Consider the following 26639-nt stretch of genomic DNA (forward strand, 5'->3'; position numbering starts at 1 on the left):
CAAAAATAAGTAAATATTACCACTCTCTAACACTCGTTACTATGAAAAGCCACTTGATAAACTCAAATCATGCGAATGAATCATTAGTGAAGAAAGGAAATACTCCAATTATAGCAACCAGAAAAAGTAAAATTTCAAAAACTTGCAATTTCAAGGCAAACTAGCTGTTCAATAAGCGCCGATAAGCAGTCGGTCCTTCATGTTTCTTCCAAACTTCGCTATATCAAATATACGACTTTTTAATTTTCAAACCTAAGTAGTTAATTGATTTGAGCAGAAAAGCAAGATGCAAACAAATACTTAACTTTCATTATGAACCTCCTGATTAACTTTGAAGCTAGCGCAAATAATATTTAATGCATTAAACAGTATCACTTTTTATTCCCGTCAGCGATAATTTGAATAAGTTGAGGTCAAAATAGAAACAGATGGGATGCGGCGCTTCGCACAACTAACGATGTATCAAACATAGCGTGGCAACCTAATCGAGAAAAATGGGTCGAAATAAAAAAAAGTTTTGAAACAAAGATGAAAAAGTAACATCTTACAAAGTTTGTACTTAATAAAATTTCACGATTCTTCTTGAATAAAATTAGAAATTCCGTTTAGCAGCATCGTGTCAAAAGGACAATATTCGTAGCATAAGGATAAAAATAACAAAGCGGTTACTAAACTGAAACTTCCCCTTATCATGAACATATTTTTTTGTCCCCAAAATTGTCCCAGCATGAGGTCATAAAATTCTGCCGAAACCTTTCAAGCCGACTAGACCTTGAAACGAAAACATAGCCAACAGACAGTTGAAGTGAGTCAATGAACGCAAGAAAATTGAAAAAATCTCTATCGAGTTTCCAAAAAAGATTGCCTTGAAGCTATTTGAAAAGGTAGAACAATTTATGATTGACATTTTTTTTGATAAAATTACCCCAATTTGAGAAAACTGGATCGATAGTTTATCATTTTCATTTCGCTAGAAAATCTGAAATTTAAATTACAATTTCCAAACAAGAATCCGATCAATTCTTCGTGACCTGTATGCTTTTGCTATTCGATAGTGGAGTTTGCTTTTCATTTGAAAGAAAGTAAAAGCAATTTAAAAAAATCTGAAATCAAACCGTGAAAAAGTAAAACTGAGCCTGAACAGATTTCAAGACTTTTCATGAAAAAAAATCATCGCGACCTATTTAAGATTCTGAACTACATTCATCGACTCTTAAAAAGAAAACGGAGGCAAAGTCGAGCTTCTCACGAATTGCGATACAAAAAAAATGCCAGTCCGAGATTCTCACCAATTGCGATACAAAACAAATTTGCCATAGTTACAGCGTAAAGAATTTACTGCAGAAAAATTTCAACTTTTTCAAAAAAAACAAAAATAAGTAAATATTACCACTCTCTAACACTCGTTACTATGAAAAGCCACTTGATAAACTCAAATCATGCGAATGAATCATTAGTGAAGAAAGGAAATACTCCAATTATAGCAACCAGAAAAAGTAAAATTTCAAAAACTTTTTAAAAAGACAATATTTATCGCTTTCTTTGGTTTCCGTTGAAAATGATGCAATACATGCATCATCGGTCAGAATAGCGGCTTTCTGGACGAAATGGCGGCAAATTGCAGACCAAGACAATATCCAGCTCTTTCAAGAGTGCTGATATGAAAGCTCTGCGTAGTATTACCTGAGTAACTTTTAAAGACAGAGTTACTAACGAAACAATAATTAAAATGTAAGGTCTTGCTGATCTGGACAAGCTACAAATGCGACCGGGACTACAATAGTATGGCCATGTTCACGGAACAGAAAATTACCATGCGATAAAATCAACAGATCATGTTTCAGTCCCACGGAAAAGACTAGCAGGAGGGCCAAAAAGCGCTTGATCGATTGTGTTGAACGAGACCTGAATACTTTAGGCCTCAAACCAACAGAGACTGTCTGGACCGAATCGCATGGAAAACGTGTTATCCTTCAATTAATTGCTTGAATGCTATTCGGAATGCCCTCATCTGAACCATTGCTTACCCGCTTTCCGGATATCCAACCCCGCCACAATAGGAAAACGGACAATAAACGCATTAGTAGTAGTCGTCGTCTTCGGAATAAAAGAAGAATGCACAGACAAAATCAAAAGTTTCGAAAACTACTCCAACTTAAATTAAACAAAGTAGAAAAATGAAACAATTTCAAAATATGACAAACAATGTCAGAAAAACTTCTTGCTAAGTAATGGTCGAGAAAAGTCAAAAAACAGTTTAAAACAATCAAATTTTGACTTTTCCGAAAGCCATAGTTTGTAGGCTAAAAAAATTGAGCGACAAACGCGTATTCAAATGAGTTTACCACAGCCAGTTCTTTGAAATGAACTCAGATCTCAAATTTGAGAGGGTATTTTCCGGTGAAGTTGTGAGGTTTAGGAGGCTAGTTTTCGAGGAAAGCTGGAAGACGTAGCTGTTATGGAGAAAAACTATTCAAGTCCGTTTTTTTCAATGAAAACGAAAATCTCAGATTTTGTAGTATAGCTTTTGAGAAAATGAAAAAAATCGAAAATATTGGTCAAATATTTACCCCACAGACTTATGCGAAGACTGTAGACAAAGGGGTAAAACAAAAAGAGAACAGGGGAGCATACAGGCACGCAAGAACGTAGGTGGATTTTCTATCAATACCCCTTTTTCGAAAGTCGGCGGAAATGTTTCGAGGAAAAGTTATTATTTTTGAAAAAGTAATAAAATTTTCCTAAGCGTACCAAAAAAGAAAATAAAAATATCAAATCCCATACACTTTTATAATACATGTTTTTATCATATAAAAACTCTAGGCAAACATACCAGGCAAGACACTTGAAATTCACATTAGCAACGGAACAAAACTTACCAAGCGGAAACAAGGCCGACAATCTTCGAGCAGACATCAGTTGAGTCGAAAAAAAACTTATTTTGTAAAAACATCAAACAGTTTCAAATCCTCCCGAAACTATCCTACAATAACCATTTATTATGCAGTTGTTACCTCTTTGTCAGGTTTGCTGGAGATTGAGCATGACAACACGTGAGTGGAGTGCGCGTGAATGAAGTCTACTGATTCAAGTGATTTTGTTGAACTACTTTTTAACGCTAAAAAAGTCAATACTCCGATTTGATAACGCTTGCTAACGTAGCTGGTATTTGCACAACTAAGAGGAAAAACCAATTACTTGCCCAAAACGGGAATACACTAAAATAATTTTTTTTTAAGTTCGAGTAAAAAATAAAACATAGCCAATCGAAGATTGGAAAAGAGTAATGAACGCAAGTAAACATAAAAAAACATTGAGTTTGTAGAAAAAATCTCAACTTTCGGATTTCAAAAAAAAATTTAGATACCTGTTAAGCTCTTCGAATTGAATTTCTAGAACGATTTATGATTGGCGCTTTTTGATAACATTAACCCAACTTGAGAAAACTGGATCAACAGGTAAAGTTTTTATTCCGCTGGAAATCAAAAAATTAAATTCCACTTAATTTTATTCCACAGGAAATCGTTCACGTTTTTTCGCACCATTTCCACGTTCGTATTTGGAGAGTGCTATTTACATAACTTTCAGCAGATGAATTCAATTGAACTCAAAAAGTACACATATACCTAAACCCATTCATAAATGAATCATTACGTATGAATGCACATCTGTAGTTATTAGAGACTTTTGTGCACATCTTAAGACTTTTTCCCGATAAAAGAAACAAAAACATCAGCAAGACCTATATAAGAGTCTTACTACAATCATTACTCTTAAACAGGCGAACAGAAGTCCGACAAAGACTCTGTTAAACTAGTTACCCCAAAAAAATTCTATTATCTATTTTGATAACGCTTGCTAACCGCATGCGTTAAAAGTCAAATGGAACTGAATAAAAAATTGTCTGTGAAGCGATAACTAAAATTTTCATCTACTTAACTCGGTTCTTTGGAATTTTTAAAAAATGACCGATGGTGGATTTTGTTTCTTTCTCGCCAAACTTAAAATTATTCGCGGGGAAGCATTTGAGAAATTGTCTCAATGACAAAAGAACGTCTGCAGTGAACATTTAAATTAAAAAGTAGAAAGCTCAAATCAACATACCTCCTCTACTTCTGCTCCTGGTGCTGTTGCTGGCCCGTCCCCTACTCCTCGTTCTATGTCTGTTCCTGCCACTGGTGCTCCTGCTTCCTCTGCTCTTGCTACTTCTACTACAGTTGTCTCCGAAGTTTGACAGACTCTCCATCTGGTGTTCCTAAACAAAACAAAAACATCTTAACATTATTTACAGGCCTAAAATTACCGGAACCGACCGAAAAATCAGTTCTCCATACATGCGTTTTGCACAGTGAAATTGTTTATCAAATGGTAAATTTGGACAAATATTTTGTGGGTGAAATTACATAAAAGCCAGCATAACATGGGTTAAATAGTCTGGAGTACATCAAACTTATCCTATTTCTATGCTGCTCTACCTACGGTGAAAACTGACGAGATTTGAAAAGAGGTCCACTACTACAATTAAAATCGAAATAGCAACACAAGGAGTCTATACATAAAACTATTCATGGAATGAGAAACGAACCTGATTCAAACCAACGAGAAGCGTTGTTGGCCGAGGAGGCGCTTTCTGTTGCTGCCTTGCCTTTAGAAAAGCACAGAAAGACATTTTGTTCAGTTTCTGTTTTTATCAAACAGAAAAAACTTCTTAGACAGCCCTATTAGGCCAGGTAGATACAAATAAGATTTTCGAGGAAAAAATGGTTCAAAATTTCTAATCGAAATATGAGAGATTAGACAGCAGATATATCTTGGATTTGCGTGTTTCGAAAAGTGTTGACCAAGTGATCAAAAAAATGGGGTAGAAGATAAGAGGGAATCCACTCCTAATCGGAAATGAGGAGAGAGGGAAAATGGGAGAGAGTGCATTATGGAGTGGTGTCCCCTCGAATTCTAATCTATCGAGCTGTATCTTTTCCTGTCACCTGATGAGGGTCTGAGAGAGGCAGAAAAAAGAAGTAAAAGAATGGAAGAATTGGGAGGCATTATGATAAATCAAAATACATACTGCACTCCAAACAAAATTAAAACCTCACACAATATTCCCAACTAGAGCAAAGTAAATAAGTCTTTAAGGAGCGGTTACAAAAACTAGACGAGTTACGTTGAGATTAAACTGCAACTATATTGTTCTATTTAGACCTTAAGTAAGACTTTCAGTCTGAAATTCTTAATGAACCATTTTTAAGTAAAATGTAGATATATCTTGAGACGAAAACAACTTTCACCAAGATGTTTATTTTTGACAGAGTTGACACACTTTTCAGTTTAGTTAAAGCAATTAGTAAGGCTTTGAAGAGCTGGGCAAAATAAAATGAAAAAGAAAAAAGTGGTATTTCGTGCATTTATAAGTATGCATTTGTGGATTTCGCCCATAAACTCAGGTGCACTTTTTGGTCACACTTTTGAAGTGATGAGACGTCAATGTTGGCAACAAATTGGGCTCCCAACGACCATCAAACAAGCGACGGAAATCAATTCATTCATAGTGGTCGCTAGGAGTAATTGCGACAGGAAAAACTTGGACAAAAATGAAACACAATTGAGATTGATTTGCATTGACAAATCCAACTCGCCTGCGTCTACATTCTTTTAATTGAAAAACTGGCCTTGAATAACAGACAAATCCTACGAGCTCTTTTCAATTAAGGAACAAAAACCCAATTCTTGCCAATATTCACCACTTGACTGTCGAAGGTTGAACAAAAAGGATCTATAGGCCTTTAAGCTAAACCCAATTATAGCAATTCCATCGTAGAGTTTCCGCTTTTTTCTGCTTTGTTATTCTAGGAAAGGGTGTTTAAGTGGCAACTACGTCCGCATCAGTCGCGTGCGCAGAAATTTCTTTGGAAATGTTGAAAATTTTGTCGACCTTTTTTTGGTCAACCAATTTGATTCTCCGAGTTCTCCAAAAATACTATTAGAACCGTATTTTGTGAAACATTTTTGGGCCGCACGCAAATAAAAACAACAGGCAAAAAAATCACGTTTTAAGCACTTTTTGAAAAAACTTGACCAAAAAATTGCTTTTTTTGGCGCGCGCTCCCCCTCAAATTTAGTTATATTGGCGGCCTTTGAAAATTTTTGAGGTTGGCCAGCCAAAAAAGGATCTCGTAAAATTATACCAACGAGGAACCCTTTGGAAAAACTGGCAACCAGAATTGAAGGGAGGCGGTCGCCGCCAACCTTAATCTCTAACCAACTGCTGTTTTCATAACACTACCTTCGCACGTACTCTGACAAAATTACATGTCAGCAATTAATGCCTTTAAATAAAACGGATACAGCTTCTGCTTACTGAAATCACCAAATACAAGCTAAGCTTCATAAAAATTGATAACAATAGTTGAACACAAAATTTTTAGACCTAGTTTAGAAAACGTGAACCAACCCTTATAAAAAACAAGCGTTGCATGTAAAAAAATTTATAAAAACGGTGCAAACAAAAATCTACACGCATTTCCTCATTTCGAGGAAAATTTAAAGCTAACAAACCCCTAGCAAATTAAAACTTGGAAAAACTTTACACTATGAGAGAACAGAATGAGAGAAAGCATCTAAAACCTCAAGAAAGGCAGAAAAAGTCTCTCCAAGCCTTAAAATCTAATTTGCGAACATTTTTTTGGCTTTTGATAAGGGTTCTGATTATCTGTAGTTTTTTGAGAGGGTTCTTGCTTGACACATAATCAAGTCATTAATACGAAAGTTTTGGTAGATCAATGTTTTTGACAATTTTTCAAAAAAAAAAAATCGGTCAAAGGGTTTCTTCTCAGGTGTTTTCGGCTTTGTTACCAATGCCTTTCTAACGATGCCAATTTCACCTGCGATACGATACAAGAAAGCTGCCAAGTCAGAACAGAATTTGAAAACAAAATAGAAACTCTCAAAAAGTAGATCTTTCAAAATAAATAGAGGTACTTTATATAACAATCCAAAACAAAAGAATGTGAAAATGGTATCGTTAGAAAGGCATTGGTAACAAAGCCAAAAAAAAAACCTGAGAAGAAACCCTTTGACCAATTTTTTTTTTTGAAAAATTGTCAAAAAACATTGATCTACCAAAACTTTCGTATCAATGACTTGATTATGTGTCAAGCAAGAACCCTCTCAAAACACAAAGCCGACAATGCTTGCAAAGACATAAGTTGAGCCAAAAAAACTCTCAAAAACTAGAGAACAGGAGGCGAAGCTGAGCTTCGCACCACTAGCATTTTATAACAAGAAAGACGCTACGACGAAAAAAATTAGATCTATCGAGCTATTTTTGAAACCAAAAACAAGCCAAAAAAATAGAATGGTAAATTCGCATCCAAACAAGATTTACTAAAATATCCGAAACAGAAAATAAAACAAAAAAGCCGAAATTTTTTTAAAAAAAGTTCAAGACTAATCAAAGGTTAATAAATCTCCCTCACCCTCAAACACACACAAACTTATGGCCCCTCAAACAACACAATATGATGACACTCAGCTGATATATAGGCCGAAACTTTTTAAGCCGAACGAAAAATGAAAAAGCCGACAAAAATTCAAAAATATGAAAACTCGTTACATACCATCATTTTAATGAAAACAGTGAAAAACAGTGAATAGAAAAGTAGTTCTAGATCATTTATTCTAAATTATCAGTAGCCTTCTATTCAAAATTTGATTCGCGCAGTAATTAGTTAATTCATATCTTTGTTAATTAATTCGTTACAGAATCTAACTGAAGTAGCGTCACAAGTTTACAATTTCAATACAAGCAAATTTTGATCACAACTAAAACGCAAATAAAAAACATTGAGGGTTCCAACTGGAACTCAGTCCCCATGGCCTGGATGAGATTTTGCGCTCGAGGTGCGACCTTGTACGTTTTAGGCTCACTGGCGTTTCGGTCTTCAGTGCCATTCAAAGTAGGCTCACTGGCATTTCGGTCTTCGGTGACATTCAATGAGGTAGAATCTGTGCGGTTCCTCTCTACAGTAACATTCGAATTCACCACTGTCATGTTGTTTTCAGACCCATATCTATCCGTTAAATTTTGCTCCGTAAACTTTCCTATTAATCCACCAGCATTATTGAAAATCGATGACCTTCTTGCTCTTCTAGATTCACAGTCGGGGTCAAACTGCAACTTCTCCATGTCAAAACATGGTCCACTGGAGGCATGATTTGACTCGGACTGTTTATTTTCATCAACCATTGCATTTAACGTTTGATAGTCATCTTTCGAGCGAGGTTCAACATCTCGAATATGTCGACTAGTTCGACTAGACCTCCTCGCTCTCAATACACACACACACACACACACACAAACATTTTTGATCGTCGAACGACGCAATATGAGGCCACCAAACGAAAGAAAAAACTCAAAAAATTCAAGGCTTCTAAAAGCTTCTAAGTCCCCTCACCCTCAACACACACACACGCACACTTTTTCTCTCGTCGAACGAGGCAATATGCGGCCGCTAGGCCAATATAACAGTCCGAAACTTATTAAGCCGAACTAAAAAAAAATAAAAAAGCCGACAAAAATTCAAAAAAATCTTTGACTAATTTTGAGGTGTGACGTCCCTCTCACCCTCAACATACACACAGACTTTTTCTCTTGTCAAGCGAGGCAAGATGCGACCACTAAGCCAAAACCTATCAAGTTCAATTCGAAAAAAAAGAAATGTGAAATTTTGACAATTCGAGTTGGTAAAATTACAAACGACTTGGAAAAAATTCGAACAGGGCAGATATTCAAAATGCCAACAAGCAAAAAATATATCTGTAGCTGTAAATTGGTTGCGAAGAGGCTTCGAGGAAATGAGTCCTGAGAATAGTCTGTGAACAAAGTTGGTTACGGGAAAAAAGAATATTATCCGATTGCAATACCCTTGCTTATCGCAAGTGTAAAAACAAATTGGGAATTGAACGGTCAGTTTAAATGCAAACATGCTCAAAACAGTTGTCCGTTAGGTGACTCAAGTACTTTTTTTAAGACTGTATTAAAAGTATAACACCCGGTTTATTGCAACGGTAATTATAATTAAATTATAAAACAAAATACCTTCTAGAAACGTTTTTGAAACTAGAGTTAATTGTTAATGAACATCAAACACGAAAAGGTTGAAAAAATATATGAAGTTAGGCTAATCGATTTTAAAAATTCATTTATGGTCAACAATTTGAAAAAATTAAATCGATAATAAATCTTCAGAGAATTTACAGAGGCGAAGTTGCACTTCGCATACACAAGCAAAAATATGACCGATAGCGCTACTGGGAAAAACTGAATGAGTAAAACTTTGAGTCTACAGAACTTCTTAAGTGACGCAGACCAATTATGAGTCTTTATAATTGCTAACTGACGCAAGCCAATTCTGACGCATTAGCAGTACCAGTCAGTTTGAAAAAAAAAGAAATTTACCAACTAACATGCCTCAATTTATAGAGCCGACGCATTTTAACAAGTATACAATAAAAGTTATTTCAAAACATCCGACCCTGCTAACCTTCGAACCCTCTTATTTTGTTGCTGGTCTCCTTCCCTACCTCTACACTACAGATCCATGATACCTTGAAGCTGAAGTGCTATTTGTAATATAAAAGTCTGTGTTAATATCCTTAGCTGTACTGGTTATTGATCGAAATGAAAACTTTCAAAATCAACTTTTTCGTAAAAAATATTGCATGGCAACAATACTTGCGACTTAGGTTGGAGAAAAAGAGAGCTCATACTGTAAACAAAATAAAAGCAACTTTAGAAACAAGTAATTAATTTCTTTGCTCCATAGCCTTTTAGTCAGAAAACCATAGAGCAATTAAGATCATGTCATTTAAAAATAATCCGATGTCAAGCCGCCGTGCATAAAAATTGAGCGCAAAAACTAAGGTTCTTTTTGGATAAAACAAAATAGCCAATCGAAGATTGGAAAAGACTCATGAACGCAAGTAAACATAAAAAACGCACTGACTTTGAAAAACCTCAACTTTCGGATTTCAAAAATCATAGATACCATTGAGGCTCTTTGTTTTTCTAGAACGATTTATGATAGGCGCTTTTTTGAAAACATTAACCGAACTTGAGAAAACTGGATCAACAGGTTAAGTTTTTATTCCGCTGGAAATCTAAAAATTAAAGTCCACTTTCGAAACTAGAAATAGTTCACGTTTTTTCGTGCCATTTCCACGTTCGTTTTTGGAGAGTGCTATTTACGTCACTTTCAGCAGATGAATTTCAATTGAACTCAAAAAGTGCATTATACCTAAGAGCATCAATAATTTAAGACTCCCCTGAAAAAAATCAGCAAGACCTATATAAGAGTCTTCACTGCGTTCATTACTCTTAACCAGAATTCATATAATAGTCTCAACGGTAAATATAATCAAATATTAATTTAAGTCTGTAAACAATTTTCACGCAATTTGTTCGCAAGTTATTGATTGTCTAAATCGGACAACCAGTATTTACTCAGCCACAAGATAATTTAAGTCTGTAAACAATTTTCATTTAATTTCAAGCAGTTATTGTCTAAATTCCGTTATTTTCTGATCGTCTAATTTCCTAAACCCCTCAAATAACAAAGCAAAATTCGATTGTTTTTCAAAAAAAAGGACTTCCAGAAAAGTTTTTGAAATTAGAGTTATTTGTTAACAAACGCCAAACCGAAAAAGGTTGAAAAAATATATGAAGCAAGGCTATTAGATTTTCAAAATTCATTTATTCTCAACACTTTTTGATAAAACTATTGAGTATGAAAAAAATAGATCGGTAAGTTATCCTTGTATGAGCGAAAAACTACTTTTATCGTTAACGAACAAAAAACCGCACGCTGCGAAAAACTACTTTTATCGTTAACCTTGTAATGAACAAAAAAAACCGCACGCTATGAATAGGAAAGGTCAACTTTTTTTATTAAAACTCTAAAATTGGATCAAGTGATTTTTGATTCCACGGGGAAATATGAAAATCAAACTGTACCTTTGAACTAAACTAAAGCTTCGTTTCTCGTGTCATATGAATTTTTGTTACAGGAGAGCATCATTTGACATCAATGCAGCAAATGATTTCGAAAATACAAACAGGCTAATTACAATATTGCGCGTACTATACATTGGAAAAAAAATAGACTTAACGGTCAAAACGCCCAAACAAACGCCTAAAACACTTCTAGTGCCTTTGAAAAAAGAGCAAAACAATATTCACTAACGCTTCAAACCTTCATTCGCCGTAAAGCAAATTCACTATACCAAATACAGCGTTTAAGATCACAATATTGCCAACAATTCCAAGCCATTCGCTCTCGCTTTAATAAAAAAAAGCAATTGGCTTAATTTCGATTTTGTAATTCGAATTTGTATACAAAAAATTGTTCGAAATTGACATAATACTCGCTTTAATTAATCTGGTTTGTTTGAGCATTTTGCAGCTTATTATAGAGTTGCAAAAAATTCGAATAAACAGAATTAATTGACGCAGAAGCAAAGCGGACGTTCACAAAACGTGTGATACATACCACAAATTTACAATATATTACAAGATATTGAATCGAAAAACAGACGCAAGTCGAAATCTTTTCTGAAAAAGTAAGTTGAAAAAATGATTTGAAAAAAAAAAGATAAAATTACATCTACAAAAACTTCATTTTTCCATTGAATAATGTTCATGAACAGCGTTAAAAAGCATTGGGAAACATTTACCGAGCGGCAAGTAAGGCGACAAATTGTAGGTCGACCCCCTGTTGAGCCGAAAACAAAGCTGTTTTCTTAAAAAAATTTGAAATAAGTTTTAAGTTTTTACGACCCATCCGTTCTGAAACACAATAGCATTATAGAACAAGATGCCCTCAAAATTATGCAATCCAAATTGACCGAGCCGATATAGCATAAACCGAAACTGTTTACTGCGAAAAAAATATATATATTCAAAATCAGAGTTGGAAAACTTACATATTACTAAGCTTTCAATTATTGTTTAAAATTGCTGCATTAAAAAAAACAATTATTCAAGCAGTAAGCCAATAAAAACCGTAGCAGATAAAAAAATGGCATTAAAAACAAAAAATGAACCAACAGAACTATGACGAAAAACACGAAACCGGAAAAATCAACGTTTTTCAAGAAATTTATTGAAAAAACAACTATTACTTAAAACGAACTTCACGTAACTATTACCTAAATGATGATAGCTTTCTTTACTTTTGATCAAGGTTGTCTAAAAACTCTAATTTGCATATAAAAAGTTACACAGAGAACAGATGCTATGCAATTTCTAACGCTACAGTGAAAGTTCCAAAGAAGTGAACACTTTTATTTGCGGTAGGTTTGAGTTAGGTTAGAAAAAAAGAAGATTCGTAATAATAGACTACGCTGATGACTAGTGTAATGAAGGATTTGTTGATTGCTTTTTAAATTATTTGTTTATCCAAATTGTTGTTACTTAGATACTCACCAGATCACATTGCGGTGATTCGTTTTGGTTCGTTCCCTGCTGTTCCCCTGATGCATTCTGCTGTTGCAGCTGCTGCTGATGGTGGGCGTACTGCATTTGCATTTGGTACATATGTTGCTGCTGTTTCTGGTACAATTCAAACATCTGCTTTCTGCTCAAACCACTTGCAACCTCCGTCCGTCTTGCGTTCTGTGGACCTAGAAAAAATTAGAAAGGGCACTGCACTGCACAAGCGAAAAACAACAACAAAAAAACGCTGACAACACTGAAAAAAATTTTTAATGCACAATAAATCTTAGTTTCCATGATCGACTCAACGGACTTCGGGATCCAAATTCATCGCATTAAATCTGGGCTATATCTACTTTATAACAACAAGGTTGATTTGTTCTCAGCTATTTTGACCTAGTTTATACTAATTGCAGCCTTTCGCAAAGAGATATACAGGAACGTTCCTACCCTAAGCCATTTCTTCTTCTGAAGCTAATTTCTTAAGTACTGCTAGTGTTTTACCCGAGGGTCGATGTGGTTGCATGAGCATCAGTTGCTGATTGAAGGCCAGAGCAGCAGCAGCTGACATCATTGAGGCTGCGGATGTTGTAGTAACTGGAGATGCAGACATATTCAAGTGTTGCTGCAGCTGTTTTTGCTGTTGTGGGGTGAGGTTGTAGGGAAGTCTGGTGGATTGACTGCTCACATTGTATTTACCTCTGTTTGAAATGGAGGGCGAGCAGGACATGGGTCTGCGTATAGGCACTCTGGGAGCACCAAGAACAGGTTGGAAGTCCTCCTGAAATCAGTTTATGCAAATTGAAAATTTACTTTCAAAATCTGAAACGGTTAATGGAAATGTTCGCTTGTTATTATGGGCCAAAGAGTTCCTTGTTAAACTAAATGCTTACACCAACTTGTCACTTACCTCATAATATCATGTGCGTTAAGCTACACCATGATTATTCCTTTGTTCATGATAACATCACAATTTTTTCTTGTCCTTTGTTGCTTGTTAAAAAAAAATCTAACTAACAGCATTGGAAGAGTCACGCTCATTTCCTGAGCTTTGATGACCGACTGTCATTCTACTACTCTCATGTCCCGACAGACTTGGGTCCGACATCAACATAGTCGCAAGTGCAGGCGACATTGCCCCTCCACTATTTTCCCCTTGAGTCCCGCTAACAGCAGCCCTCGGACTGTTGTTGTAACTGTAATCCATATTCCGAGAAATAGGGTTCATTTGATGTTGACCACTGGAATCGCTAACCGCTCCTTCCGTTTCTGCTGAGCCGCGGTTATAAAGTTGTCTTTGCTGTTGTTGGGTACTTGTAGGCAAGTGGAGATATTGTGACATGGCGTTATGTCTAGGTGACATTTGATACTCGTACTGACATTGTGCGTTACCACTGAAAGATAAAAAGCAGGGTAATTTCAATAAAAACAATATTTACCCAGATAAGCATTTATTAATCTGATGGATTAAACTGACTCATAACTATTAACTTAAAAGAGACCGCTTTTTACATTTGACCATTTATGTTTTGAAGATTCAATAAAGTTATAAACTTACAAGAACCTACACGTGGTTTTGAAAAACAATTAAAGAGCACCGCGAGATTCGAACCTGAGTTGTGGCGCTTCCCAAATGAACTCCTCCTGGCCTCCACCACTATCTTGACAAACAGATCCCGATGCCATAAGATGCAAGTTCTGTGCATGCAGCAATGATGGATTCCCAAAAACTGTTTGATGCTGCTGCTGCTGTCTAATGCTACTTTCTGCACTTGACCCTTGTTGACCTCCTTTTTGGTTGGATGAGGCGGAAGCGGCGGCGTTGGAAGCTCCTGGGAAGATGAGGCATTTCATATTGGATTTGTTGAACTAAAACACAAATGAAGTTAGACCAAGCGGTAAAAAAGTAACAGTGTTTTCAATATTTCGATTAACGACTGCTAAGTTTCAATAGAAAAATTAGTTTTAACAACTTTAACCAATCTTTCTAAAGGTATCATTCTTAATATGCAGCTCAGCCACCGTATTTCGATTTTCATCAATGCAAACGAAAAAAATTATTCCCATCTCCCATTATGACCTACAATTCTACCACCAATTTTCCTCTTCATTTTGCTGATGTTGATTGACTGGCTCTGATGTGTGAACAAAAGCTACACCAATTAGCAGTGACAAGCATAGCAATTAAAATGCCACGCCTACTAGAAACTACCTCGAATTCAGTCCCAGCTAGTTGTATAGGGAGGGGTTTAAGGCGCACGCACTGAATGCTGATTCATACACCTGCCTCAGAATAAAGAATATTGCAAATTATCAATGTATTTCTTCTTATTATTATTATTTCTGGTACAAAAGAATTAAATTTAATGCTAAATATTGAAACAAAAATCAGCATAACTAAATCAAACTGCGCTCTACCTTCCCACCTGAATTGTTTAAAAATGACGCTGTTTTAGTTTCAGCTCAAAGCTTATTATCGGTAATAAAATATGAAAGCCGGAAAAGCGTTATAAAATTTAGGACACCTAGCATCTAGGAAAGTTGCCTTAAATTCCAATTTTGGAACAAAACTTACTGCATTTACTGTAAGATCTAGAAAAAGAGGCTTGATGCAAAAAAAATGAAGCAGCATATTCAGGGTTACCAACTGGTCGCCGAAAAAAAAGGTTACTTAATCAAAATCTACCGAAATCATCAAAATGAACAAAAAAACAAGTTCCCTAAGAACTAAAAATACCCTGGTTTGGCCAAATTGTCTGCGCCACAGGCAGATTTTGAAAAAGCAGGCAAAAAAAGCGTTTTTTCGACGCGCGCTTCCCCCTAAAAATAAGTATAAATTGGCGCAGCGCCGATAGCGCCTTTAGAAAAATTTAGGGGGTCCGTTAGCCAAAAATGGATTTCTCAAAATAGTTCAAAGCAGGGACCCGAGGAGTTTTGATGTACTCTTGACTATAAATAAAATAGTGACCAGTAAAAAAGTAGAGAGCTTTTAGAGACCAATAGTGACCGTTCAGTATAATGGAGACCATTTGGTAACCCTGAGCATATTAAAAAAACAGCTGTAACTGCTTCAAAATTGAAACAAATTGCAATTACTTTAAAACTAATAAGCTGCAGGAAATGAATGAACAAATAAAATACTATATGCCAATATCCAATTAATGTGGACAAAAAATCAGCATTCAAAACTAATCATTTCTCGAAAGAAAGAATTGCTTGGCGCTGTGAATTGTTGTCCACAGCAGAAAAGAAAACAGCTAACAAATCTTGCCCATAACTTAAAACTGGCTATATTTCCAGATAAAAAAGGAAGCAAACCAAACCACACAATGTGTTAAAAAGTGGTCGCAAATGAATCAACTAAATAACAAAATTATGTCTCTGTGATCAAAAAAAATAGTGAAAGAGAAATTCCTGACGAAAAAAAAATAGATTAATCATAAGACAAGCCGAAGCAAAACAGATTTCCGCTCTTTCCTTGTACACCCGTTGCAAATTATGAATCACTATAAAAAGGTAACAGTTTTTAGTTAGTCTGGGAGGCTACAATCGGAAACAGCCCAATTGAGAATAATAATTTGAATGAAGACATTACACAAAAAACTTGTCTATTAAAAACGAACAAACAGGCAATTATTAGGAAGGACCGCAATTCGACGCCATGCCGACAATTTGACGCCATGCGGTCCTTGGCATGGCAAAGACCGCAACTTGACGCCATGCCGACAAAGTTTGGGAAAAAACGGCTGCTGTGCAAGTAGCACCGAATGTACACTTACAAAAACTCAAAGAACTTTTTTTGATTTTCATTTGGATTTTTTTTTCAAATATCCTAACATTTTCATGGAAGCAGTAGTGGGATCATTATAATGAATTTGAGAGAGCTCAATCATAAGTCATTCACTTTATCACGATATTTGAAACAATGTTTTTGCACTTTGTTCGTTTTGTTCAATCAAATAAAAAAATGATTGAATTTAAAAAAAAATTATTGAACTTTTCGTTTTACGGAAAAAAGAGATCTCTGAAAACTATGATAAAACTGGACCAATAAGTAATTGTTTTTATTCTTGTGCGAAAACTTGAAGTTGAAATTCACATTTAGACACAAGACAGGACGTTTTTCACGCCTTTTGCACTTTTGTTATTGTTGAGCGTATAAGCCTTCATTTCGCAAAAGAATTGGAAGTGATTTTGAAAACTAAACAAAAGTCAAACAGTCAAAATGAAAAATTGAGCTTGAATATTTCAGGGAAAAAAATAAAATCTCAGTGCTTGCACTTCGGTTATTGTCACTAAAGCAAACCTAAGAAAAAAAAACTCACTGCTTTCTTTAAATCAATCATTCAGAAAATAAGTAAATTGAGTGTGAACAATTTTGAAATTTTGGCTGAGAAAAAAAAACAGCCAAACCTAACGACCAAGAAAAATTTGATCTGACTTTCACGTTCACATAATATGCTGGGTAATATATAAGATTTATCATGAGCTCCAAATTTGATACATATAAAATTGATTTTTTTAAATAAAAAGTTTCGCAGTATACACTTAATAACATTAAATAGACAAGTCGAAAAGAGCCAATAAACGCACGTAGACATAAAAACACATGCTTGTTTTTTTTTAGTAAATCTTGACTTTGGAATTTCAAAGAAAACATAGATGGCCTTACAGCTCTTTGAAATTCTAGAACAAGTTACGAGGGTCTTATTTCATAGAAATAACCCAATTTGAGAAAACTGGATCAATAGTTTAAAAAAAAATTTCGCTGTGCAATCTGAAAATTTAATTCCACTTTCAATCACGTTTTCAAAACTAGAAGTAAATCACGTTTTTGGTGACGTTTACACTTTTGCTGTATCATAGTGGAGTTTGCCTTCTTTTTACCAAAGGAAATGAACTGAACGTGAACAGAAACAAAAATTCAAACCGCGAAAAAGTAAATTTGAGCCTGAGAAATTTTGAGTTTTCCTTAAAAAAATCAGCACGACCTATATAAGAGCCTGAACTAAATTTCTCTGTGCTTAATAATAATGCTAAAAAGCCAATGATGCTGTATAAATTGATTTTTTTAAAATTAATATTCTCTTTTTGAGTTTTAGCAATAAATAAAACTTTGAAATACTTGACTTAAATTCATGATTTCTATGATTGATATTTTTTAGATGAAACTAAGCAAACATGAGATTACTGGATCGAAGTTTTTTTCTTTGCGTTGCTGAAGCTTCAAGTTAAAATCCACGTTAGAAACAAAATAACTCGCCTTTTCTTACGTCAGTTGCCCCCTTTAAACAACTGAACTTGACTTAGGAACCTGGAGGAAATCAAAGGTCAACGACGAAAAACGGATGAGTATAAACATTTTTCACGATTTTTCCAGTGGGAAAAACTAAAACAAATAAAAGCCTTCAAATTTGTCCATTGACACTAAGACGCTGTCTCTTTTGCTGTAAGAAACATCGGTTATAAGAGAAACAGAATTTGAACCCATTTTGATTTCTTTTCAACAGTTTCGTTGTTTCGATAAAGCACTTACGTTTCAAAAAAACTACAGCGAAAACGATTTAAGTTTCAAAGAGTACCAACGCATGAGTTATACATATTTGACAAAAAAAATCAACAAGAGACTGAAAACCAATAAAAAGTTAAGAAGTCCCACTTGCCCTCAATACACGAAACAATATTTGCTAGTCAAATAAAAAATAAGTCCACTAAACCGATATATAGGCCCTCTATTAAGCTGAAAAAAAAATCAAAGCTAGAAAAGTTCACAAAAAAAAGACTAATGAAAAATTATTAAGCCCCCTCTCACTCTCAAAACAAACACATGCAAAAACACTAAAGCAGCTGCAAGTTAAATACGTAAAGCGAAAAAAAAAATAACTCTGCCAATTAAGCCGACAAAGCAAAAGCAGACATTAATAAGACGCCATAATTTTTTGAAAAAGTCCTGTTAGATTCGAACCAAGGACCTTTGTCGGCCCAGGCATAATCGTTACCTCCAGACCAACTGTCCCAGAGACGCACATACATCAACTGAACCTAAATTCACCATTTCTAACTTTGATCATTCTGGGAACAAAGTTTTTTGCTCTGGGAACAAAGCTTTTTGGGGGTAAAGTCAAGTACCCGATTGCAATACCCTTGCTTATCACAAGAGAATTGAACTTAGAACTTAGAGTAAAATTCTCAAACAAGATAAGTTTTTGTTTAAAAAAATGAAATCGAAAAGTATAATATTTTGAATTTACATAATTATATCCAACCACACACTATCAAATACAAAGTGATGTATTTAAGGTCTCGTATCGTAATTATAAAACAAAATGACCTAAATATAAAACCAAAATATAGTAGAAAAAAAATTCAGTTAAATTTGCAACGATTTAATACGCCACTTACGCGTGTTATAAGAAGGTATTATTTCGAACGTTAGTTATGAGGCCAGATTAGCGATTTTCAACCCTCATATCATCACAAAAACATCACAGATATTTTTATTGCATTTGAGCTTCTGGCAACAATCTCTTTCAGATTGCAAAGAAAATTTCTGCCAAAAACACTGGATTGTGAGTCGAAAATTGACTGAATAAAAGAAGACCCCGATCATAAATAATCCGCACTTTCTTCGAAGCCGGAAAATTGCTAAAATGAAAATGAAATGACAAAAACAAAATTTCCCCAACTCACAAACAAGACAAGTGTCTTCGCTACATCGAACAATAGAAATAGAACATTTAGAGATTTCTTACCATTTTTATACTGCTGTTTTCGGTCGTTGCGCAGCTTCAAATTTCAGGTTGTGTATCGCAGATGAATCACTGTAATCAGTGCTCTTCTTTCATTCGATCGTCTGCGTCACTCTCTTCTTGAAGTTGCACTCTTTGAGATTAATCCCACAACCTGAACAATGTGTGATAATGAAAAAGTGGCAAAAGGATAGCTGCTAACTTCAAAGACTGTCTTGTTAGCGCCTACAGCTCAAAAGGTGCAAATTGGCAATAAATGAGGAAGTACAGACTGAAATAGACCAATGTCTCCTATGCAAATTGAAAGCGATAGCGATGCGTCGCTAGTGAAAAAAAAGAGCCTCAAGTATACAAAATATTGCACAATAACGACGGAAATGCATCAGGAAACGATAAATAAATAAAAACTAATAAACCAAGGCGATCGCAGCGACACCTCGGTTAATGTATAGAAAATTAATTGATACCAAATTTTAAAATTTCCGAAAATTTTTTCGATCTATTTCAAATCAACAGGCAAGGTATAAGATTAACTGCGTTTGATTTTCCAGGAATTAATGAAAAGATGGTAGAAATCAAACAATAGGATCTCACACTTTCTAAGGAGAAAATAAAAAGCTTGTTAGTAAAGAAAACGAGGATAAACGGCGAAGAGCCAAAAACGGACTGCCTTTAGAACGACCAAGGCACTTTGGCTTAGAGAGTGGGAAAGTATCAATTGCTTTTGAATCGGCCTTTGAGGAGGGAGAGATAATAACACGTTTGATATAAATTCAAGCTGTATTTTTCGCTTTCGCTGGCCTACAAATCTGGGTAATACTGGTTACGCCAATAAACCCAATCCTACCAAATCCAATCAAAATCAAACAAATCCAAACAAGTCAGATTGGATCAAATCAAACAGCAAGTCCGGTTCGGTTCCTTTACACCCTCTCAAGCGTGAATTTGTGAAGTTTTGAGAAAGTAATCTGAGAGCTTCAAAGTTTCCTAAGTGGCGATTTTCCAGTTGGACGTAAATAAGCAACAAATAACAACAAAGGTGTAACAGTAGATCACTTCAGAAAATATCGCATCAGATCAACTAAACTTGTGTATGTTTCAGCAGCACTTGAAGTAAATAACAAAGCTTAGTTGACCGATTAATCAACCTACCACCCTTGTAACTTTGCTTCAGACAGAGGAAACCCGAGGAAAGAAAGATCAAGCGTAATCTTGATTCGCCCAAGTTGATTAAGTTCTTGTTAAACTATTGGGGCAGAAAATAAAGGTGTCCCTACTTATTTTAATCCTATATTCAACACAAACTAAATAAAATTTGCTCTTTCTGGCGACGAAAATATGAAAAGTTGCTGCAAATGAGAAATCGTTCGGAGCCCCGAAACACGAAAAATGAATTAAATTTAAGTCTATATATGACTCATACTAGCTAAAAAAATTTTCTTTTCAAAAGAAATTACATTTGAATGTCTGGTACAAGTTTTCAATTTCTCCCTCACAGTTAACCAATTTTTAACCATTTAACCGATTTTTTAAACGCTTCCCTTGCGTGGCTGTTTACTGTAATTATTCAATCGTAACGTTAAAAAAACATTAGTGGAAAACGTTCAAGTCAAATCAGACTTAAGAGGGTAAAATTTAAAGTACAACACGTTGAAAAATATGAAAGAATGATACGTCACGACATTAAACAAGTAACATCTTCAGCGTCACAAATTTATGATGCAAGTTATTAACATGCCCGACCGAGCTAATAACTTCGTCACACAAATATAGCCCAATTAGCCCAAAAAACACCCCAGCTCAGACATAACCAGAAAAGAGCAGCAGTGGCACATTCCGGCAAACCTGCAGCGAAAAGACCGGGACATGGCTCATTTTTACTCTATCACTCTTATTAGCATATTTTTCTAATTCAAATGCAAATGCAAACCAACGTCATCCATACTAACATAATTTCACATATGCGGCTCGGGTCTAATTTAATAGGCTGAACCATTTAGAGGTTGAACTACCGTTCCAAGTGAAGCTAGAGAACAATCGGAAATTCAGTTTCTCGGGCCCGAGTATTCCTCAGACAAAAGTCCAATTGCTGAGAACAATCTGAGAATGTGATTGGCCTGCTGTTTCTGTTAGACTTGATCTAGTGAACTATAATATGGGTTAAAACATCCTTTTTGATATAAAATGTGAACTTTTGTTAACATTTGCAATCTTCTCATTAGTATAATCCACTTCCATTTGGGGGAGTCAGACATAAGCTGATTATTGTTATAGGCCAAAGAATTCAACCCATAGAGGGGCCGCTGCTAGTCTCAGACTAAGGCTGACGGTTGGAATTTGAATTCCATGCACTAATGAAAAATTTTAAATAATGAAAAAGACTAGCTCCGTGTTCCATTGTTACTTCTATAAGCTAAAAACTTTACTTTTGAAAAAACAACAAATGATCCCCTCGGGCATATGCCTAAAGGAAATATAATTAGTAGCAATGTTCACAACAAGCTCACACTATTATGCTATATCAGATACAATTTGAGCTTAAGAATTAAACTATTTCACTAGATCATTTCAAACAGCGCGATTTTAAAGAATTCGATCAGCCCCTGGTTTCAACATGTAAATGTCGACCAATAAAGCTTCAAATTAACGTTTTCAAGTATTAAAACAAAACTGAGTACTGATGTTAATTTTGAGGAAAACATTTCTATTAAAAAGCATCAAAAATTGCTCAAAAACAAACCCAATTGAAAATTTTTACCTGCAAAATAAAACAACACAAAAAACCCAATATAATGGAAATAAGAACTGCATCATTTGTGTACTCCGACAGCACCCAATAAAAGGGTTGGATAATTCAAAATTTGTTATTCAAAGTTTTTTTTATTCAAGTTTCATGATTCAAAATTTGAATAACCATAAAATTCAGTGAAGCATATAAGTTGATTGAAAAATTTCAAAAGGACATCAAAAACGTCAAATATTAGTTCAAATTCAAATTAAAAAAACTTACTTTTTTTAAAACCCATAAAAAACGTCGTATCTCGAAAACTACAAAAAGATGAGCAGTCATATTTGGACGCAAGATCCGCAGTCCCTGAGAGTACTCCAAAAACCCCCAACTACAGGGTTAAGAAATTCATATTTTGAAAAATAATAAATTTAAGTTTTCAGAAAAGTTTTAGAGAAAATCACAAAAAACGTCATATCTGAAAAAATACAAAAATTTTAGCAGTCATACTTGAGGCAAAATTCGCAATCCCTAAGAATATTATGACAGCCCCAACTACAGGGTTGGGAATTTAAAATTTCTTAAAAAATCAGAAAACACATCATATTTTCGAAACTACAAAGAATTGAGTAGTCTTATTTGGAGGCAAAGTTTGCAACTTCAGGGAGTATCCTGATAAGAACCTCACTATAAAGATGGGTATTTGGAACTTGGTGAAATTTTTCATATCTAAGTTCTTGGCACCATTTCGAAAAAAAAATAGATAACCGACATATCTCGGAAAAAAAAGAGCATTTGAGCAATAGCATTTGGACCCAAGGTTTGCAATTTGGAACTCCTGAGAGTACCCTCACAAAACCCAATATTAAAGAAAAATCAAAAAACACATTATATCTCGAAAACTTCAAAAATTTTAGCAGTCATACTTGAGGCAAAATTCGCAATCCCTGAGAATATTATGACAGCCCCAACTACAGGGTTGGGAATTTAAAATTTCTTAAAAAATCAGAAAACATCATATTTTCGAAACTACAAAGAATTGAGTAGTCTTATTTGGAGGCAAAGTTTGCAACTTCAGGGAGTATCCTGATAAGAACCTCACTATAAAGATGGGTATTTGGAACTTGGTGAAATTTTTCATATCTAAGTTCTTGGCACCATTTCGAAAAAAAAATAGATAACCGACATATCTCGGAAAAAAAGAGCATTTGAGCAACAGCATTTGGACCCAAGGTTTGCAATTTGGAGCTCCTGAGAGTACCCTCACAATACCCAATATTAAAGAAAAATCAAAAAACACATTATATCTCGAAAACTTCAAGGATTTGAGCAATCATATTTGAAGGCATGATTCGCAACCCCTGAAAAAAACTTTGACAGCACCCAACTACAGGGTTGGGAATTTCAATTTTTGCGATCAGCGAAAAATAAAAAATCGTTGTATCTCGCACACTATAAGGATTTAGGCAATTATATTGGAGACTGAATTCACAACCCCTTGGTGAGCTCTGACAGCATCCCACTATTGGGCTGCTTATTTGAACTCGGTGCAAAAAACACTGAATTCAAACTGGGAAATTGAAAAAACTCTTAACCATTGCAATATAAGATAAAATTTAAACGTGAAAAAATTTTAACCTGCAAAAATAAAACATTGAAAAAACTTACACGTGGCAGTGAAGCCCGCATTTGAACATATGTAGATGGATAGTTAGATAACATAGTAGCAATCACTGAAACTGGTATCTTTCAAAATTGCGATACAACAAACACCACTTACGATACAACAAACAGCATGACAAACTAACAGACAGAATTTGAGACAAAAGCGTCGTAGTCGAAAAAAAAACAAGTTAAAACACAGACGCGAAGCTGCGCTTCGCAAACACTTGCGAGAACACGACCAAAAAGCAGCTCTATCAAGTCGAATCTCTATCAAATTGCCAATTCGATGCGGCAAAAGTGGCACCAAATACCAAAAGATACAATTTTGCATGTAATTAATCGCAAATCATTAAGCCACATTATGTGTAAATTGTGCATTTCAAAAACTGCGATATATTGAGTTAGAAAATTTCTGAATTCGAGATTTCATTATAGTCATGTTGTTCAAAACAAATAACATTTTTCGGTTCACTTGATGAATAAAAAATGCATCAACTGTGTAATTTTATAACGATTCGAATGTCAAAGCACGTTATCAATAAGCTGTAAATGTGCCACAAACTGCAAATTCGATGCAGCAAATATTGTTGCTTTCAGTTGCAACAATATTTGCGACTTAGGTTGGAAAAAAAGTTCGTACTATAACACTTTGCTTTGCAAGTGTAAATAACGAGAAAAACTAGATCTACCAAAATTTCTAGCTTTGTCTCAATTAGAAGTAGTTCTTTTAATGAAAAAAAGCTGAGAAAGACTGATAAAAGTTAAAATTGCATCAAAACCTAAGTTACGAAGCGGTAACAAAGCCAACAAACTACGAACAGACAGCGGTTCAGCTAGAAAAAAGTCTGAAACAATACAAAAAAGAACTAAAAACGAACCAAAATCACTTATAATCAACAAAAAATTGAACGCTAAATTTAAAAAACGTTGAATCAAAATCTGTTGTATACAACGAAAAGCTGAATGTCAAAACTTCTCACTTAACTTTTTTACTCTCAGAAAAAAAATTTGAATAAAGTATTTGAGAGAGAAACTAATTTCAATTAAAACCCAATAATTTAAGCAAAAGCGTAGTTCCATAGGGAATCAAAATAACTGACAACTTTTTTAGTGTGCACACGCGCCAAATCTCCTTGAATTAAATTTAAAATTCGATGAAACGAATGAAAATGGAAAGTAAGTATCTAAAATGCATATTTACATAAAAATCCCTTAAAACGGCGTAACAAAAATTGGTATAGAAAGAAGCATCTGCAAATATTAGCTTCAGACATCAATAAGTGAAAATCAATCAACAAAACTCGCCATGCATACAAATCTTTTATCAAACTCGCCATGCATACCCCGGAAACAGCTCTCAGTCGATTTTAATTTAGCATTTGAGAAAAAGTAAACTCTTCGAAACAATGCTAGACAGAAATGACGCAGCAGACAAGGAGCTACATACAAAAAAAGTCAACCAGATAACATAAAGAACTCAAACCATATGATTATGGTAAATGAAAAATTTAAGACTGGGCTATATTCATTGCTCTCTTGTAAAAAAAGATAAAAGACAAAATAATAAAAACTGCATATTTGGAACTATGCATCATTATATGAGTAAATCCAGTCATTTTCAACTAAATATATGATTGATTGAACTACAAAGAAGTTCTCCGCTTGGGCAATTAAACCGACAAAACATAAGCAGACAAACGATAGGCCGACAAATATTTTTCTCCAAGTGTTATGTTTTAAGTTTGCAAAAAGTAACAGGCCCTCAGTCGGTTTCAATCCACGGCCTTCTTCGTCCCAGGCATGGACATTTCCTCTGCGACAAATGTACAGAATGAGACACTGAATTTGATTCTTTTTTATAAATCAAGCAATCAAATGATTCAGAGGTTCTGTTAGACAGCTAAACCGAAAAAGGGTAAGTCTCAAGCTTAACATTTAACCACTTCACCTGGTCGGTCATTGTTTGTCGGTAATTAAAAAAGAAGTTCGAGAAATAATCCACGACCGTTGTCTCCTTTTTTTAAGTGAAATTTGGCGCCAAAATGTCTAACAACAACGCAAAAAAAACTTTTTGATATCATTTGACATCCATACAATTTCCAGTCTGAGGGTTTTCTTGAGGTGCCAATGTGCGGCAAAACGGAGACAAAATGTTCGCCTATCTATTCAACAAACAGTTTCGTCCCACTAATTTCACAGTGACTTTATAGCATGGTAGGTACAAAAAATTCATTGCTTGGCAGCACAAAAAACTACTTAATAGCACGGTACAAAAACATTCTTTGCTGTACAAAAAAGCATGGAAAAATGAGAAAGAATGAATTTTGTGGGTAAAAAACATTAATATTAACAAAATGGCAGTTAAAGAAACAAAGGCCTTGATTAATGTCAAATCAACATAATAAGGCAAACCACAGGTTGCTAAAATATTATGACTTCTGTATTAGAACTTACCTCAAAGCCGACTTATGCAATTTAAACAATATTATAGAATTTGAACGTGAGAGCGCGACTCTTATTGAGTCACTCAACTCTGCGGGAGGGCGGGAAAAGGGCACTGAAGGGTTTATGATGTGATGTAGGTGTGGTTGTGTTGTGGGTTGGTGTCACCTTTACCGGTTAATTAAATTCACTGAGCGCTAGTTTTCCTCTGGGCTCAGAAGAGTGGCGTGAATGTAAATTCATTTCACGTGATTGATCTACATTGCATTAATGGATCGATTCGATTGCTGCACTGCAAAAGGATCCATTTGGTGAAATTAAAATTACCCCAGCGATAGTCGAGTCAGGTTATCAACCCTGTGAACAAAAGACAACCCGGGGAGAGACGGTTTAAAAAGGGACTTACTTATAACTGGGACCTATAATGGAATCTGAGTCAAATATTGGGTAACTGGACTATTGTTCTTTTTTATTCAGAGCTTTTTTAAAACTCAGATGAAAAATTACAAATTAAATCCAGTTGTAACGGACGTAAATGTTCAGCATCAAGCAGAAATGAAGGCAA

At 34.9% G+C, this 26639-nt stretch overlaps 3 protein-coding genes across 5 annotated transcripts in view; 1 reads left to right on the forward strand and 2 right to left on the reverse strand.

Moving 5' to 3' along the window:
* Positions 1 to 26639, reverse strand: part of LOC134840224 (CD63 antigen-like) — a 228371-nt gene that overhangs the window by 73095 nt on the left and 128637 nt on the right. The gene's annotated exons all lie outside the window — the stretch shown is intronic.
* LOC134840222 (uncharacterized) overlaps positions 1 to 26639 on the reverse strand; it is a 43936-nt gene that overhangs the window by 7106 nt on the left and 10191 nt on the right. For all 3 annotated transcript variants that reach the window (XM_063855958.1, XM_063855959.1, XM_063855960.1), the window contains exons 2-7: positions 19243 to 19393; positions 14103 to 14359; positions 13509 to 13884; positions 12995 to 13271; positions 12482 to 12678; positions 4105 to 4255 (exon numbers count right to left, since the gene is read on the reverse strand). In XM_063855958.1, coding sequence (XP_063712028.1) covers positions 4105 to 4255; positions 12482 to 12678; positions 12995 to 13271; positions 13509 to 13884; positions 14103 to 14359; positions 19243 to 19245 — 1261 coding nt within the window. In that variant the 5' untranslated portion in view covers positions 19246 to 19393. The remainder of the gene's footprint in view (positions 1 to 4104; positions 4256 to 12481; positions 12679 to 12994; positions 13272 to 13508; positions 13885 to 14102; positions 14360 to 19242; positions 19394 to 26639) is intronic.
* LOC134840223 (PDZ and LIM domain protein 7-like) overlaps positions 17053 to 26639 on the forward strand; it is a gene marked incomplete in the record, with an annotated part of 361076 nt that continues 351489 nt past the window's right edge. The window contains 1 exon segment of the mRNA XM_063855961.1: positions 17053 to 17057.

Source organism: Symsagittifera roscoffensis, chromosome 2 (genome assembly GCF_963678635.1).
Source record: "Symsagittifera roscoffensis chromosome 2, txSymRosc1.1, whole genome shotgun sequence".
Classification (NCBI taxonomy): Eukaryota; Metazoa; Xenacoelomorpha; order Acoela; family Convolutidae; genus Symsagittifera; species Symsagittifera roscoffensis.